This window comes from Eschrichtius robustus, chromosome 3 (genome assembly GCF_028021215.1).
Source record: "Eschrichtius robustus isolate mEscRob2 chromosome 3, mEscRob2.pri, whole genome shotgun sequence".
Lineage (NCBI taxonomy): Eukaryota > Metazoa > Chordata > Mammalia > Artiodactyla > Eschrichtiidae > Eschrichtius > Eschrichtius robustus.
Genome location: NC_090826.1, coordinates 8024598 through 8039109, shown reverse-complemented (window position 1 = coordinate 8039109; position 14512 = coordinate 8024598). Strand labels below are relative to the sequence as shown.

The 14512-nt window shown below is 37.9% G+C and overlaps 1 protein-coding gene across 11 annotated transcripts in view; it reads right to left on the bottom strand.

The window, feature by feature from the left end:
- Positions 1–14512, bottom strand: part of KIF1B (kinesin family member 1B) — a 325658-nt gene that overhangs the window by 88090 nt on the left and 223056 nt on the right. For all 11 annotated transcript variants that reach the window (XR_011073456.1, XM_068538857.1, XM_068538850.1 and 8 more), the window contains 5 exons: positions 12835–13013; positions 12145–12256; positions 8973–9050; positions 8053–8118; positions 3822–3897 (listed from right to left, as the gene is read on the bottom strand). Coding sequence is in view for 10 of the 11 variants with exons in the window: in XM_068538857.1 (XP_068394958.1) it covers positions 3822–3897; positions 8053–8118; positions 8973–9050; positions 12145–12256; positions 12835–13013 (511 nt within the window). In the remaining variant the exon portion in view is untranslated. The remainder of the gene's footprint in view (positions 1–3821; positions 3898–8052; positions 8119–8972; positions 9051–12144; positions 12257–12834; positions 13014–14512) is intronic.

Sequence of the window (14512 nt, the reverse complement as noted above, 5' to 3'; positions counted from 1 at the left end):
TAGTGTCTCGATGTACTGTGGCCAGTTTCCCTCTTCCCACTCCCATTAAGATCTCAGCCACTCCACCAAGGCCATTCTTAGTGATGTCAGAGTCACTGGCAACATGGACAGCACAACAGGCCATTCTCAGCCACTCCTTCTATCAGCAACATGTGACACAGCTAATCACTACCTCCTTCTCATTAAGAATGAGGGAAAGGGTCTACAAGAACAGTGAATGAAGGGCAAAAAGGCCGGAAAACATCAACAAAGAGGAGTAAGGCTTGGTAACATCAAATTATGTGCATCAAAAGGAACATGGGGTTTTCAAAAAGGAAGAAGGAACAACAGTTTGAAGCAGGTGCGTGTGGTCAGATAAACAACTACTTCACGGTTCATGTCCTGAAGTAAACGAGATTTGGGAGCAAACCCTGATTTAAAGGTGAGCAAATCCAGGGAAGTAGCCAAGATGGCGGAGCAGGAAGACCCTGAGCTCCCTCCTCCCACAGGCACACCAAAATTACAACTGTTTACAGAGCAGCTACTGATGAGAAAAAACGGAAGACTAGCAGAAAAGACCTTCTGCAACTAAGGAAGGAATCACAACGAGACAGGTAGGAGGGGCAGCGATGTGGGACAGTTAAGACCCACAGCCCTGGGTGGGCGACCCACAAATGGGAGGATAATTACAATTGCAGAGGTTCTCCCCAAAGAGCAAGGGGCCTGAGCCCCCCATCAGGCGACTGCACCAGGTAGATGAGCCCCCAGAACGTTTGGCTTTGAAGCCCAGCAGGGCTTACTTTTGGGAGAGCCAGAAGGCTGTGGAAAACAGAGACTCCACTCTTAAAGGGCACACACAAAGTCTCACCTGCTCCAGGACCTAGGGCAGAAGCAGTAATCTGAAAGGAGCCTGGGTCAGACCCACATGCTGATCTTGGAGGACAAGAGGCAGGAGTGCACCCTGGGGACACAGACACTGGCAGCAGCCAATTTTGGGAGCTCGTTCTATCACAAGGACATTGGTACAGGCAAGTCTCATTTTGGAATTCTCCCTCTAGCTTATTAGTGCTGGGACTGGCCCTGCCCACCAGCAGGTCTGCTACCTTAAGACCCGCAGAACCCACAGCCACTCCGGGACCCAGCCCTGTCTACCAGAGGGCCCAAGACCCTGCCCCGCACACCAGCGCACTGGCACCAGCCCCAGGGACCCTGGGACCCAGCTCCACCCACCAGTGGGCCAGCACCAGCCCCAGAATCCCCTGGGCCCCAACCCTGCCCACCAGCAGGCCAACACCAGCTTTAAGACCCTCAGGGCCCTGCAGCCAGAGACCTAGGGACCCAGCTCTGTCCATCAGTGAGCTGACACTAGCCCCGGGATGCCCTGGGCTCCAGTCCACCTGCCACCAGGCCGATACCAGCTCTGAGACACCTTGGACCCTTCAGCCAGCTGCCCCAGGATCCAGCCCCACTCACCAGCATGCCAACACCAGCTTTAGGACACTCCAGGCTCTGCAGCCAGCCCTGTCAGGAACTGGTCCTACCCACCAGCAGATCGACAACAGATCCAGGACCCCCAGCCCTGTAACCACCCACTCCAGAACCCAGCCCCACCCACCAATGTTTGGCAGCCTCCACACAAGGCAGGGCCTGGAAAGCAACCGGACCGGGGGTCAGCCACGCCTACCAGACTTCCCACAGTAGTCAGCCTGCCACAAGAGAAGGACCCACGCAGCCCAAATAGGCGGCACCCCTAGAGCATATAGCTCTGGTGACCAGAGGGAAGTGCATTGCTGGAATGCATAGGACGTCTCCTACAAAAGGCCACTTCTCCAAGGTCGGGACACATAACCAACCTACCAGATACACAAATAAAAACAACAAATTAGGCAAAATGAGGCAACAGAGAAATATGTTCAAAACAAAGGAACAAGATAAAACCCAGAAGAACTAAGTGGAAACAGGCAATCTACCCAACAGAGAGTTCAAGTTAGTGATTGTAAAGATGTTCAAAGAACTCGGGAGAAGACTGAATCAACAGAGTGAGAAGTCAGAAGTTTTTAACAAGAGTTAGAAAATATAAAGAAGAACCAGAAAAAGATGAAGAATACAATAACTGAAATGACAAATACACTAGAAGGAATCAACAGTAGATTAGATGATACAGAGGAATGGATCAGTGAGCTGGAAGATGGAATAGTGGAAATTACTAAAGCTGAACAGAAAAATGAATAAAAAGAAATGAGGACAGTTTAAGAGACCTCTGGTACAACATCAAGTATACTAACATGACATGACAGGGGCTGCACAAGGAAAAGAGGGAGAGAACATATTTGAAGATAAAATAGATGAAAACTTCCCTAACCTGGGAAAGGAAAAAGACATCCAGGTCCAGGAAGCACACAGAGTCTCCAACAGGGTCAACCCAAAGAGGACCACTCCAAGACACATTATAATTAAAATGGCAAAAATTAAAGATAAAGAGAGAATGTTAAAAGCAGCAAGGGAAAAGCAACAAGTTACTACAAGGGAACTCCCATAAGGCTATCAGCTGACTTTTCAGCAGAAACTCTCCAGAATGGAGTGGCATGATATATTTAAAATGATGAAAAGGAAAAACCTGTAACCAATAATACTCTACCTGGCAAGGCTTTCATTCAGATTTGACGGAGGTATCAAAAGTTTCACAGATAAGCAAAAGCTAAAGGAGTTCAGCACCACCAAACCAGTTTTACAAGAAATGTTAAAGGGACTTCTCTAAGTAAAAAAGAAAAGGCCACAACTAAAAACATGGAAACTACAAAAGGAAAAATCTCATTGGTAAAGCCAAATATACAATAAAGGTAGTAAAGCCACGTATAAAGCAAGTAGGAAGGTTAACAGGTAAAAGTAGTAAAATCATCTATATCCTCAATAAGTAATTAAGGGATACACAAATAAAGAGATGTAAAATATGATGCCAAAACATTAAACGTGAGGCAGGGAGCCGGGGGGATGTGCGGTAGAAAGGTTGAGTTGTTAAAATGCACGAACTTAAGAGATCGGTAATTTACAATAATCCATATATATAGATTGCTATGTACAGTGTGGGAAATACAGTCAATAACTACAGTAATATCTTTGTATGATAACGTATCATTAACTAGACTTGTGTGATGATCAGTTTGAAATGTATAGAAATACCAAATCACTATGTTGTGTAACGGGAACTAACATAGTGCTGTAGGTCAACTATACTTCAAAAACAAACAAACAAACTAACTCACAGAAAAAGAGATCAGATTTGTGGTTACCAGAGGCAGGGGGTAGGGCAGAGGGGAAATTAGATGAAGGTAGTCCAAAGGTACAAACTTCCAGCTATAAGATAAATAAGTACTAGGAATGTAATGTACAACATGAAAAATATAATTAACACTGCACTATGTTATAAATGAAAGTTAAGAGAGTAAATCCTAAGAGTTCTCATCACAAGAAAAATATTTTTCTGTCTCTTTAATGTGTTTCATCTGTATGAGATGATGGATGTTCACTAAACTTACTGTGATCATCACTTCATGATGGATGTAAGTCAAATCATTATGCTGTACGCCTTAAACTTATACAGTGCTGTATGTCAATTATATCTCAATAAAACCAGTAGGAAAAAAAAACCAAAAAAATTAAATTAAATTAAGGCGAGCAAATCCAACCAGCTTGAATCAAGAGAAAAAATGAAAAAAGGAAAGAGTACTCAAGTTAGTAATAGAGATTTTTCTTCTCAAAAACCAGAAATACAGGACAATTAACCACAAAACATAATCAGTAAACAGCTTTAAAAAGATCCACACACTGGTGGATCAACATACCTAGATTTTCTCGAAGGAGCCAAGTAAGTACAGAATCTCTGTACGGAATAAAATCAGTTTTCTTCTTCTTCTTACTCTATTAAACAGAAAGAAATGGCCTTAGCCTCTCTTAGCGTTGTTAGAGAGGAATAATTCACACAAAAGGCAAACCAGTCTAAAATTCCCAAGTAAATTAAATTACAGTAGGATGTCATCACTGTTGAAATTTAACACTCACAGCTTCAGTTCTTCACAATACCCAAAGCTCATCCAATAAATAATTTTTTTTATATTTTATTTTGAAAAATTTACAACATACACAGCAGTTTGGAGAGTAGCATAATGAGCTACCACATATCCATCATGCAGCTCCAACCATTATCAATTTTTTTGCCAATCACTTTTCAATTATCACTCAAACACTCTTCTACATTTTTTCTTCCTGAACCATTTTGGAGGAAACTGCAGACCCCATGCCCTTTTATCCCTAAACACTTCAGCAGATAAGGACATTCTCTTACACAGTCACAGTTCAATGACCAAATTCAGGAAATTTAACACCAATACAATACTATTATCTAATACCCTGTCTTTTATAGCTCGTGTAGGGCTCTAAAGCAAATCCAACATTCCACCTAAATATACTTCAGGTACATATCTCTAACAGAGAAGGACTTTATAAAAAAAAAAAGTAACTATAAGACCATTCTCACAGTTAGCAAAATTAACAGTAATTCCTTAATATCATCTAATACCCAATCCTCAAATAATAATTTTTACTTTTGCAGAGGGGCAAAGATGAATCCTGTGTGTTCCAGGTTGGATGTGTAGGAACAACTCATTTAGTTAATGAATTTACTTGGCCAACCACCAAATCAGCAAGTGGGATATTGCATATCTAGTAACTCTTGTATATTAATACACATTTGGTTTCTTTAAAAGGAAATTATGTTCAAAATAAATCCAACCATTAGAATTTGGACTCAAAGTGAAAAGGTCTAAGAAAGTGATGTAATTTGCTAATCTGGAGATTTAAAAAGACTGCAAGATAAAGTTTCTATATTTATCAAGAGTTTACTTGTTTGCTGTGCACCTGAAACTAATATAACATTGTAAATCAACTATACTCCAATAAAAATTTTAAAAAAAATAGTTTACTTGTACTGCTCTCTCCATGTCCCTTCTCATTATCACAGGATAAAGCAAAAAGCACCAACACAAAGCCAGTGCTGAAATGGAGGAAATTATATCCTCTGAAAGTAAAAAACAATGCAAACGCTTTGTGTATAATAGCTACTCCAATATCTGCTGGCTGACTACTATGTTGTGACAATTTAAGAAGCTACTAAGGGGACCTAGAGGGATGGGAAAGGGAGGGTGGGAGGGAGACGCAAGAGGGAGGGGATATGGGGATATATGTATACATATAGCTGATTCACTTTGTTATACAGCAGAAACTAACACAACATTGTAAAGCAATTATACTCCAGTAAAGACGTTAAAAAAAAAAAAAAAAAAAGAAGCTTCTAAGGGGAAAGCCAGAGTTCACTGATCAATATTTCCCCAGTAATAGGCAGTTTTATAATCCATTCCTGGTATAATCTGAGGTTACATTAAACTAAGGATGATCTACTTCGTGCTAAAGCATGGGTATTCAGACAGATAGTACTAAGTAGCTGACTCTGGTTTGTTGAGGAGGAAAGGAAGTAGGCAAGTTGGCACTTGAATTCCATCTCATCAAATACGTCCCCTACATCTCATCCTACTCCACCCACCGACACACGTTCCACCAATTACAAAGTCATTTTCCACAGCAGGTTCTATTTCTAAATTACACAGACCTTTAGCGAGAATTAACCGTCTCAGTCATTCACAGCCGAGTGCGACTTTCATTCCACTATAAAATTCTTGGGGCCTGAAACCTCAGTTTATCCTTTCCGTTCCCCACTGCACCTAAACACTCCACTTTGCTGTGGTTAGTACTGAAAAGGCTGCAAGATTTAAAGTATGCCAGTTACAGTGACTGCCTACAGCACTGTAAAAATAAGCAGTGTCAGATTCTAAAATGTTCTATTTTCACTTCTGTCAATTAGACTAAATTAAGAAGTAGTTAAATGAAGAAGCATAAATAGAACTTCAATCTTTTCCACTTGAAAATACCACAGAATTTTAGCCATTTCTTCTCTATTTGCTCTCATACAAATTAATCTCCTGTTCTCACATCCATAATTTTTTCAAAATAAGTGTTTCAGTATTTACATAAAAAGCTTTACTTAGATCATTAACCTCTCTAAAAAGAAATACTATTAAGTATGGATGGTAATAATCCTGTTTCTCCCCTCAGCGGAAATAATAATACATCTTAATTCACCAAAACTCATGCTTGTTACATAAAAACTAAAATTTATTTCTGATCTGTTACAGTTTATGACACAGATACAAAGTACTAAACTGGGTTTTATAAAACTGATTATAAAAAAATCATCTGCAAAATTTTGTGGCATAGAGCAGTGTGGGAAATACATAGAAAACTAGGACTCTTCTTCTGGTTGATATGGATGTTAACAGATAAGCAAATGGACAAGTTAGAATAATCACTAAATTTTAAGTCTTCATTGTTCTGGGACCCAGATTAGATATGTGAAGAATATCCACACATGTATAATATCAAATAGCAGAGAGATGTCTTAATCTAAGGCAGCTTTACAAAAATAAAAAACAGAAAACAGAAAAAGAGCATTATGTTTTATTAATATTTTTGTAGAAGTAGAGAATACACAAATCTATACATTTAAAAATATTTCAATGCAGACACTGCCTCTATCCCTGATGTTACTCTTGTGATTCAGAACAAACTGTTAAAGTGCTCTATTATTTATGCTAAAGAGTAGTAATAAATTTTAGAATATCTGTGTAGAATTTAAGGAAAAGAAAAATCTATTGTATCTGGATTAATAAGGATGCAAATAATGTGTTTTGTAGATACAGTTAGAAATTTAACTTGATTCTAGAGCCTTCACTTTATGTATAATCAAACAGTAGAAAAAAATTTTTTTAATGATTAAATAATCCATGACTTTCCATGGTAGGAAACAAGATAATACAAAGAGGTTTAAAAAACATATACCAATAATTTCAAGAAGCCAGCTATGTTTTAGAATGGTACCCATAAGAAATTTCTTTTATTGCTCTTTAAGAGGTTTATAGGCGACTTCTTCAAGTCACAATCTTATAGATCACTAGGAGAAGCACCATAAGATAACACAATATAGAAGCACCCTCAAATTTCTCTCTTGTTCCCCTATTCATTCTCCAAAGCACATCATGTTCCCTAAATTAATTTTGGTGTGTAGTCTCATGATTCATGGTCACCCTAAACAGCAATTCTAAATTCCAGTGCTAGAAAATAAATAAAAAGTTTTTTGAAGGTCCCATTCCTACTTAGTCCTCCATATATCCTGCTGAGGATTTAAAATCATCACAACTGAATATACAGCTAGTTCATTTCTACCAAGCCCCACCATACCTTGCTGGTGCAGTTATCCTACAGATGAAAGCATTTAAAAGAGAATGAAAACACAGGATAAGCCTCCAAATAGAAAATATTCTGTTTAAATTTTAAGTCATAAATTGAATATGACTTCTCAGAGACAAGCAAGAAAACATTTCATTCTTTTTTAGGGATTCAAATGAGGTACTAAACTAAATTAAAGCATACAGTACCTAGTAGTTCCTTAGCTTCTAACCTAAATAATGAAGTCCCTTATACAAAAACTGTTTCAGCTTTAGTGTTCCACAGCTAAGGAATAAGAAAAAATAAAACTAGTTTAATAAGTATATTATTGGCCCACAAATCAACAGCATTCACCAAGGCAAATTGCTCAAAATACTCTAAAATGTACAGTATCCTATTTAGAAAAGATCATATAGAAAAGAATATGTAATAAATACACTTGGTTTTTATGAGAGATATAAAATAAGGTTCAAATAGTCAAACCTTAGGTCTTTGCAAAGACCTAGTTTTAATTCTAGCCTTTACAGATCTACATTTACTTTCATTCTCCTTAATCACTTTTATTTTCAGTACAAAGTCAAAGTGTGTTATACCCAGTATCTTATCTGAAAAGCTTTAAAAGGAGAAAGGCAAGATTATATAAAAGGACCAAGAGACCATCCTTTGTAAGCCACCATAAAATATCGTCAAGTACATGTGTTGAACAAATTTTCTCATGCAATGAAATATAACACTCACCACCTCTGCCAAGGCTGAAATGACTTTACCCAGAGTTGTAAGAGACTTATTAATATTTGCTCCTTCCTGAAATCAACACCAAACATAAAAGAATTACGATAATTTCTACTATTGCCATATCATATATAACACATAAAATACAATTAACCATATGCTAGCATTATTTGTTTATTTATGACCACAAGTTCTAAAAACCTCCTTTAACCCTCAATCTTTACTCCTCTCCACTTGTTGACATGCCAGGACCACATGCCTAACTCGCCGTCCTGAAGTATCGTCAAGATGTCTGTGCTCCAAAAACTTACAGATGCAGCCTTCTTCCGACAACTCAATGACATGAAATTTCTCCTCCTGTTAAGCATATCTCTAGAAAACTCCATGCTTGTTCTCACATCTAGATCTTGTGTATTCTTTTCCCATTACTGTCCCTTACTTCCATCTAACCAAATTCTGACTGTTCCTCAAAATACAATTCAATTTTCACCTTGACCATGAAGTCCACTTTAACTATTATCATGTAACATATCTTTGCATTGAAGTTACAGATCAGAAGACATAAAATTTTTTCTGTAAAAGGTTTTGTGGGCCATGTGGTCTCTGCTGCAACTTCTCAACCCTATCACTATAGCACGAAAGCAGCCACAGACGATACACAAATAGATGTAGCTGTGTCCCAATAAAACTTTATTTATAAAAACAGGCAGTGGGCTGGATTTGGCTTACTGGCCATAGTTTGCTGACCTGTGTTATAGAACTTTTTTTTTTTGGCCGTGCTGCACAGCTTACGGGATCTTAGTTCCCTGACCAGGGATTGAACCCGTGCCCTCAGCAGTGACAGCGAGGGGTCCTAACCACTGGACCACCAGGGAATTCCCAAAGAACATTTACTGACTAGGCTATTTGTTTGGTAAAATAAATACCTTTAATCGAGTCCCTTTGGCACCAGTTGAATCAGCTCGTTCACTTCCCGCTAGATCCACCAAGCTGATTTTACTGACCTGGTAAAGAACAATAACACTGGGGCAATTAAAAAATAAGCAAGGTAGAAGTAGAAAACATTTAGAGGCAAGAAATTAAAAGATTAAGTCATAGAGAACACTAAAAATGTTAATTAGACCTCTTATACGTGGCATAAGAAGACAAACATACTGCAGTCAATTTAAAGAGCATGCAAAAAAAGTTCATATCCATTACCTTGGTTTAAAAGAAGTAATTTTAGGATAAACACATTTTAAAATGATATGTCATAAAAATGTATAAAACCCATTAAATGGCATATTAAAGATGAAGCTTCTAGCAACTGGAACTCTCACACACTGCTGATGGGAATGTAAAATTTTACAATCGCTTTTGAAAGCAGTTTGGCAGATTCTTAAGAAACTAAACGTACACCTACCATAAGACTCAACCATCCTACTCCTAGGTATTTTTTGTTGTTGTGTTTTATTCTTTTTTTTTTTTTTTTTTTTGGCCACACCGTGTGGCACGCAGGATCTTAGTTCGCCGACCAGGGATTGAACCCGCACCCCCTGCAGTAGAAGCGTGGATTCTTAACCACGGGACCACCAGGGAAGTCCCCTACTCCTAGGTATTTACCAAGAGAAACAAAGAACAAGTATGCACACAAAGACCTGCATACAAATGTTCATGGCATCTTCACTTGTAATGATCAAAAACTGTTCATTTAAATGACCATCAACAGATGAAGTAATGCGCAAACTGTGATATATCCATACAATGGAATACTGATCAGCAATGAAAATGAGTGAACTATGGATACACACAACAATACAGGTGAATCTCTAAATCATTATGCTAAGTTGAAAGAAGCTGGCAGAAAATAGTACGTACTATATGATTCTATTTAACAAAATTCTGGAAAGTGTAAACTAATCTATAGTGACAGAAATCAAATCAGGGATTGCCTGAGGATGAGAGTGGAAGAGATTAAAAAGGGGCATAAGGCAATTTTGGGGAGTAAAAGAAATTTTCATTATCTGAATTGTGGTACTGGTTTTACAGGTGTACAGGTAGTCCCCCCTTATCCACCGTTTCACTTTCCACGGTTTCAGCTACCCATGGTCAACTGCAGTCAGAAAATATTAAATGGAAAATTCCAGAAATGAACAATTCATAGGTTTTAAATTGTGTGTCATTCTAAGCAGCATGATGAAATCTCGCTCTATCCCGGTCGATGCCTGGGATGTGATCATCCCTTTGTCCAGCATATCCCACTCCTTAGTCACTTAGTAGCCGGCTCAGTTATCAGACCAATTGTTGTGGTATCACAGTGCTGGTGTTCAAGTGACCCTCATTTTACTTAATAATGGTCCCAAAGCGCAAGAGTAGTAATGCTGGCAATTCGGATATGCCAAACAGAAGCCGCAAAGTGCTTCCTTTAAGTGTATGCTGAGGTTGCTAATATCTACGGTAACAATGAATCTTCTATTCATGAAATTGTGAAGAGGGAAAAAGAAATTCATGCTAGTTTTGCTGTTGCACTTCAGGCTGCAAAAGTTATGGCCACAGTGTGTGATAACTGCTTAGTTAAGATGGAAAAGGCACTAAATTTGTACAATAAGATATTCTGAGAGTGAGAGAGACTACATTCACATATCAACACCACAGTATATTATTGTAATTGTTCTATTTTATTATTGTCATTAATCTCTTACTGTGCCTAATTTATAAATTAAACTTTATCCTAAATATAAATGTATGGGAAAAAAACAGTATATATAAGGTTTTGATACTATCTGCAGTTTCAGGCATTCACTGCGGGTCTTGGAATGTTATCTCCGGCAGATAAAGGGTGGGACTACTGTATACATATGTGATCCAATTTTATACTCTAAATACGTGTTGTTTGTTGTACTTCAATAATACCTCAATAAAGTTGTTTAAAAAAATTTTTTAAAGCTTCAGGAAAGTTTACAGAAAAGTATCCAAAATAGAAGCTATGGTTATGGGTTAACATCATCATTTTCGTAGATTTAACATCAGGGAAGAAAAGAAAAAATGCTTTCACATAGCATGTTCCTTGGTGCCAGTCAGACAAATACTGACTACTAAATGACATTAATATAGAACCTCTGGCTGGGCAGTGTCAAGTTATTTGATCACCTATATGAAGAGTGTATTTTGAAAAATAATCTTCAGCTAAAATGAACGAACAAGTAAGTCACCAACTAAAAGCTGATTTTAGTTTTTAGTGATATCAGCATCACAAAGTACTCAGTTTATAAGGCAAGATCTTTTATAACAGCCAGGACAATAAATCTAACTTCAGATTTAAAAATCCAGCTGCATGCTACCTAGGAATGTAGGCAGAGTAGAAATCAACGTAAGTCTATTATTAATGGTAATAAAAATAAAATTAACATTTATTGAGTGGCTACTCTGTGCCAGGCACTAGTAGATGCATTTACCCTATACTAATATTTACCCCTCTTCACCAATCCTATGAGGTTAGAGAAACTGAGGCACAAAGACTAACTTGCCCAACATAACACTGCAGAAAAATGGCAGAGCTAAGATCTAAAGCAAGCAGTTTAATCCCAAAGTCTACTACATTTAACCAACCACTGTAGAAAATGAGAAACTAACAAGCACAGGTATTTGAGGAACATCAGAAATGCTGTGCAGTTATTTTTTTCCCAAGAATAAAACACATCTTGTCTGCTTAATTATTTGCTTAAACAGTTTAATTCCACAGTAACATTATCAGAGCTCAAAAAAGTAAAATACACATACCAGAGAAGTTAACAAGGTAATTAAGAGATTCCAGTCAAGAAGAAAAGGATCTTCTTCCCCACAGAACTGCTTAACTCTCTTGCATAGAGCAGTTTTTGAGACTCAAAAGTCTTGGATTGTTTTTTCTTAACCTTATTTTCTATCTTGCAATTTCACTCAAGAACCCATGCTCAAAACTGGTTTAGAGTGGAATAAAAATGATTAGTGGAAAGTATAAAATACCCTTCATTAAGTAAAAGGGCAACTTTCTTCCCTTCCACAAAATCAGAAGGTAGCAGGAGGGACTTCTGAAAATCCCCATTCCACACAACTCAAGCCCAGACACTGAAGTTCTCCTACCTTCTCAGTGGAAAGGTTGGTTTCAGTATCATGTTTCTTCTGGGTGAAAACAATGGTAAACACAGCATGGGAACGGCTACTTGTTTCATTCATGTTGGTAGCTGCCACTGTCCTAAAAAAACATAAATGTGACCACATGACGACAGAATCCTGAGATGAATGCTAAAATGATAGTAGCCTCCAAATTATAAGCATAACAATCACAAGCGACAGCTTTAAACTTATTCAGATTACAAGATTGTCACTTACACAAAATTGCTCTCAATACACCTTATCTGTGAACCTATCAAGTTACCTGCCAACTCCAAAGGCACCCCATCAGAATCATTCTTCATACTCCAGCTATACCTTTAGAAACCACCAAGGCATCTGATTTTTATTCTTTATTAGGTGCTCAGTTATTCTGGAATCAATTAACTACCATAGGCATGTGATAACCAACATTTTACCACAACTTGATGAAAACCTAATAGTAAAACTTAATCAAAGTTCTAACGTGTTTCAGTAGTGCATTGTTTGGATGAGAAGGATACCAAATATGCTGAGGACCCTGCTTCTCCAGCATAGCCAAAGGATCAGAGGACTCCACAGTGAAAGCAACTTTCATAGTTATAACAGGAACCTTAACCAGGAACAAAAGGCCTCAAAATATACCAAAGACCTCAGTCATCAGTCTATTTCCTACCATACCTGGCTTTGTTCCCAGCATCCATGAGGTCAGCAATGTCTGTGTAGGATGTTACTGCCAACTTTGACAGATCCTCCACATATGGGCCAAGAAGTGGATGTTCACGCACACGCAAGTTACCCTTGTTTTTTGGATTCAGCAAGTCTCGTACTCTTTCACAGTAAATTTCCATGTAGCTCACCTAGGAACATATTATTAAAGTGACTTAGAGGACTTGAAAAAAGAAATCCTATACATTAAAATGATTTTAAAATCTTTTTATCTTTTCACCTTTTATTAAAAGCTCTACAATTAGAGATCAGTAACCTTTACAACGTGAAATACCAATTCCAGTCCCTTTTATTCTATTACCAGTAGCACAGATATAACTGAGCAGGTTAGAACCAGCCTTCTGACTTTCTCAGGAAAGAAAAGGGGGTAAACAGGCTCTCTCAGCACACAATAGCTCCTACTTGTCTTAGGCAGAAAAAAAATCATTTTTAGTAGTAACTTATCAGTTATTTCAGTTATTAGTGTTTTGGTTTTTTTTAATGCATGCTGTTGTCAATAACTGGGGATTACAATGAGGTTACTCCAAAAGCTTGAAAACAAGATTTCTATTAGTGTTAAAACCAAGGAACAACATCAATATTCCAGAGCAGGGAAGACAAAAGAGATCTGCGACTCATACTTTAAGTCTGGCCACATTGTGACCAAACATATATCTATCAGAAGGGGTAAGGGTTGGTTAGCATGGAACCTGATTGTTTGGGAGGACCTATCCAAGTCCCCTGGGGAAAGGGGAAGCCACAGACAGTACACTTCAGGAATTCTTGTCCCATCAGCAAGAACATTCCTATCATGGAAAGGGATGTATTAGGCTATCATTTCTTCATCTGAAGCAATTGAACATTTAATTTGTCTAATCAACTCCTCTCCAATTCCATACTCACCAAAAAAAACAACAGGGTTCCAATAGAGGTCTGCCCACAGGAGGATAATATACCAGTCTTGCTAATGTGAGTGTTCTGGTCAGGGTAATATTTATTCCTCACGGGAAAGTAACAAACCAACATGGTGGTTTCCTAACATCAGTCAAATGAGCTTCACTCAAGAGTCTGGCTTTGAAGGATCTACAAGATCAGACTTCTAAGCAATCAAGACTCCGAAGTGGGAAAAATTCACCACAGTAAGACTTATCACGATGCTTCCCTAGGAATAAAACACTTCCGTGTCACTGAGTTGTTCAATCATACAATGTAACTCCTGCATTCTTCAAGTTTAAATTTCTAGAGAAACATTTTCAGAACATCTGAAATAAAACTGTATCTCCATTCCATTCTCTTTCAGTCTGCTCTGACTATATTTATACTGTATTTTAAAGTCAGTTTTTAAAATACTGAAAACCCTCAAAAGATAAAGTAATTGATCTATTACAAGAATAAAACAACAGGACAACAAATATTCTTTCTTAAAGCAGGTTATTCTAGATGAGAAATTGAAATGGTAACTTTAATCATTCTTGTGTACTTAAAACTTGTACATACAATCCTGAATCCCAGGAAGATATTATATTTTCTTGGAAAACTTGCTGTCCCTTTTCACACAGGCATGGTACTAAGAGGACCCAAATAACCTGAGTAAGGTTGATGTGCTCCGTTACTTATTCTCTAATATGCAAATCCATCTAAAGACATCACT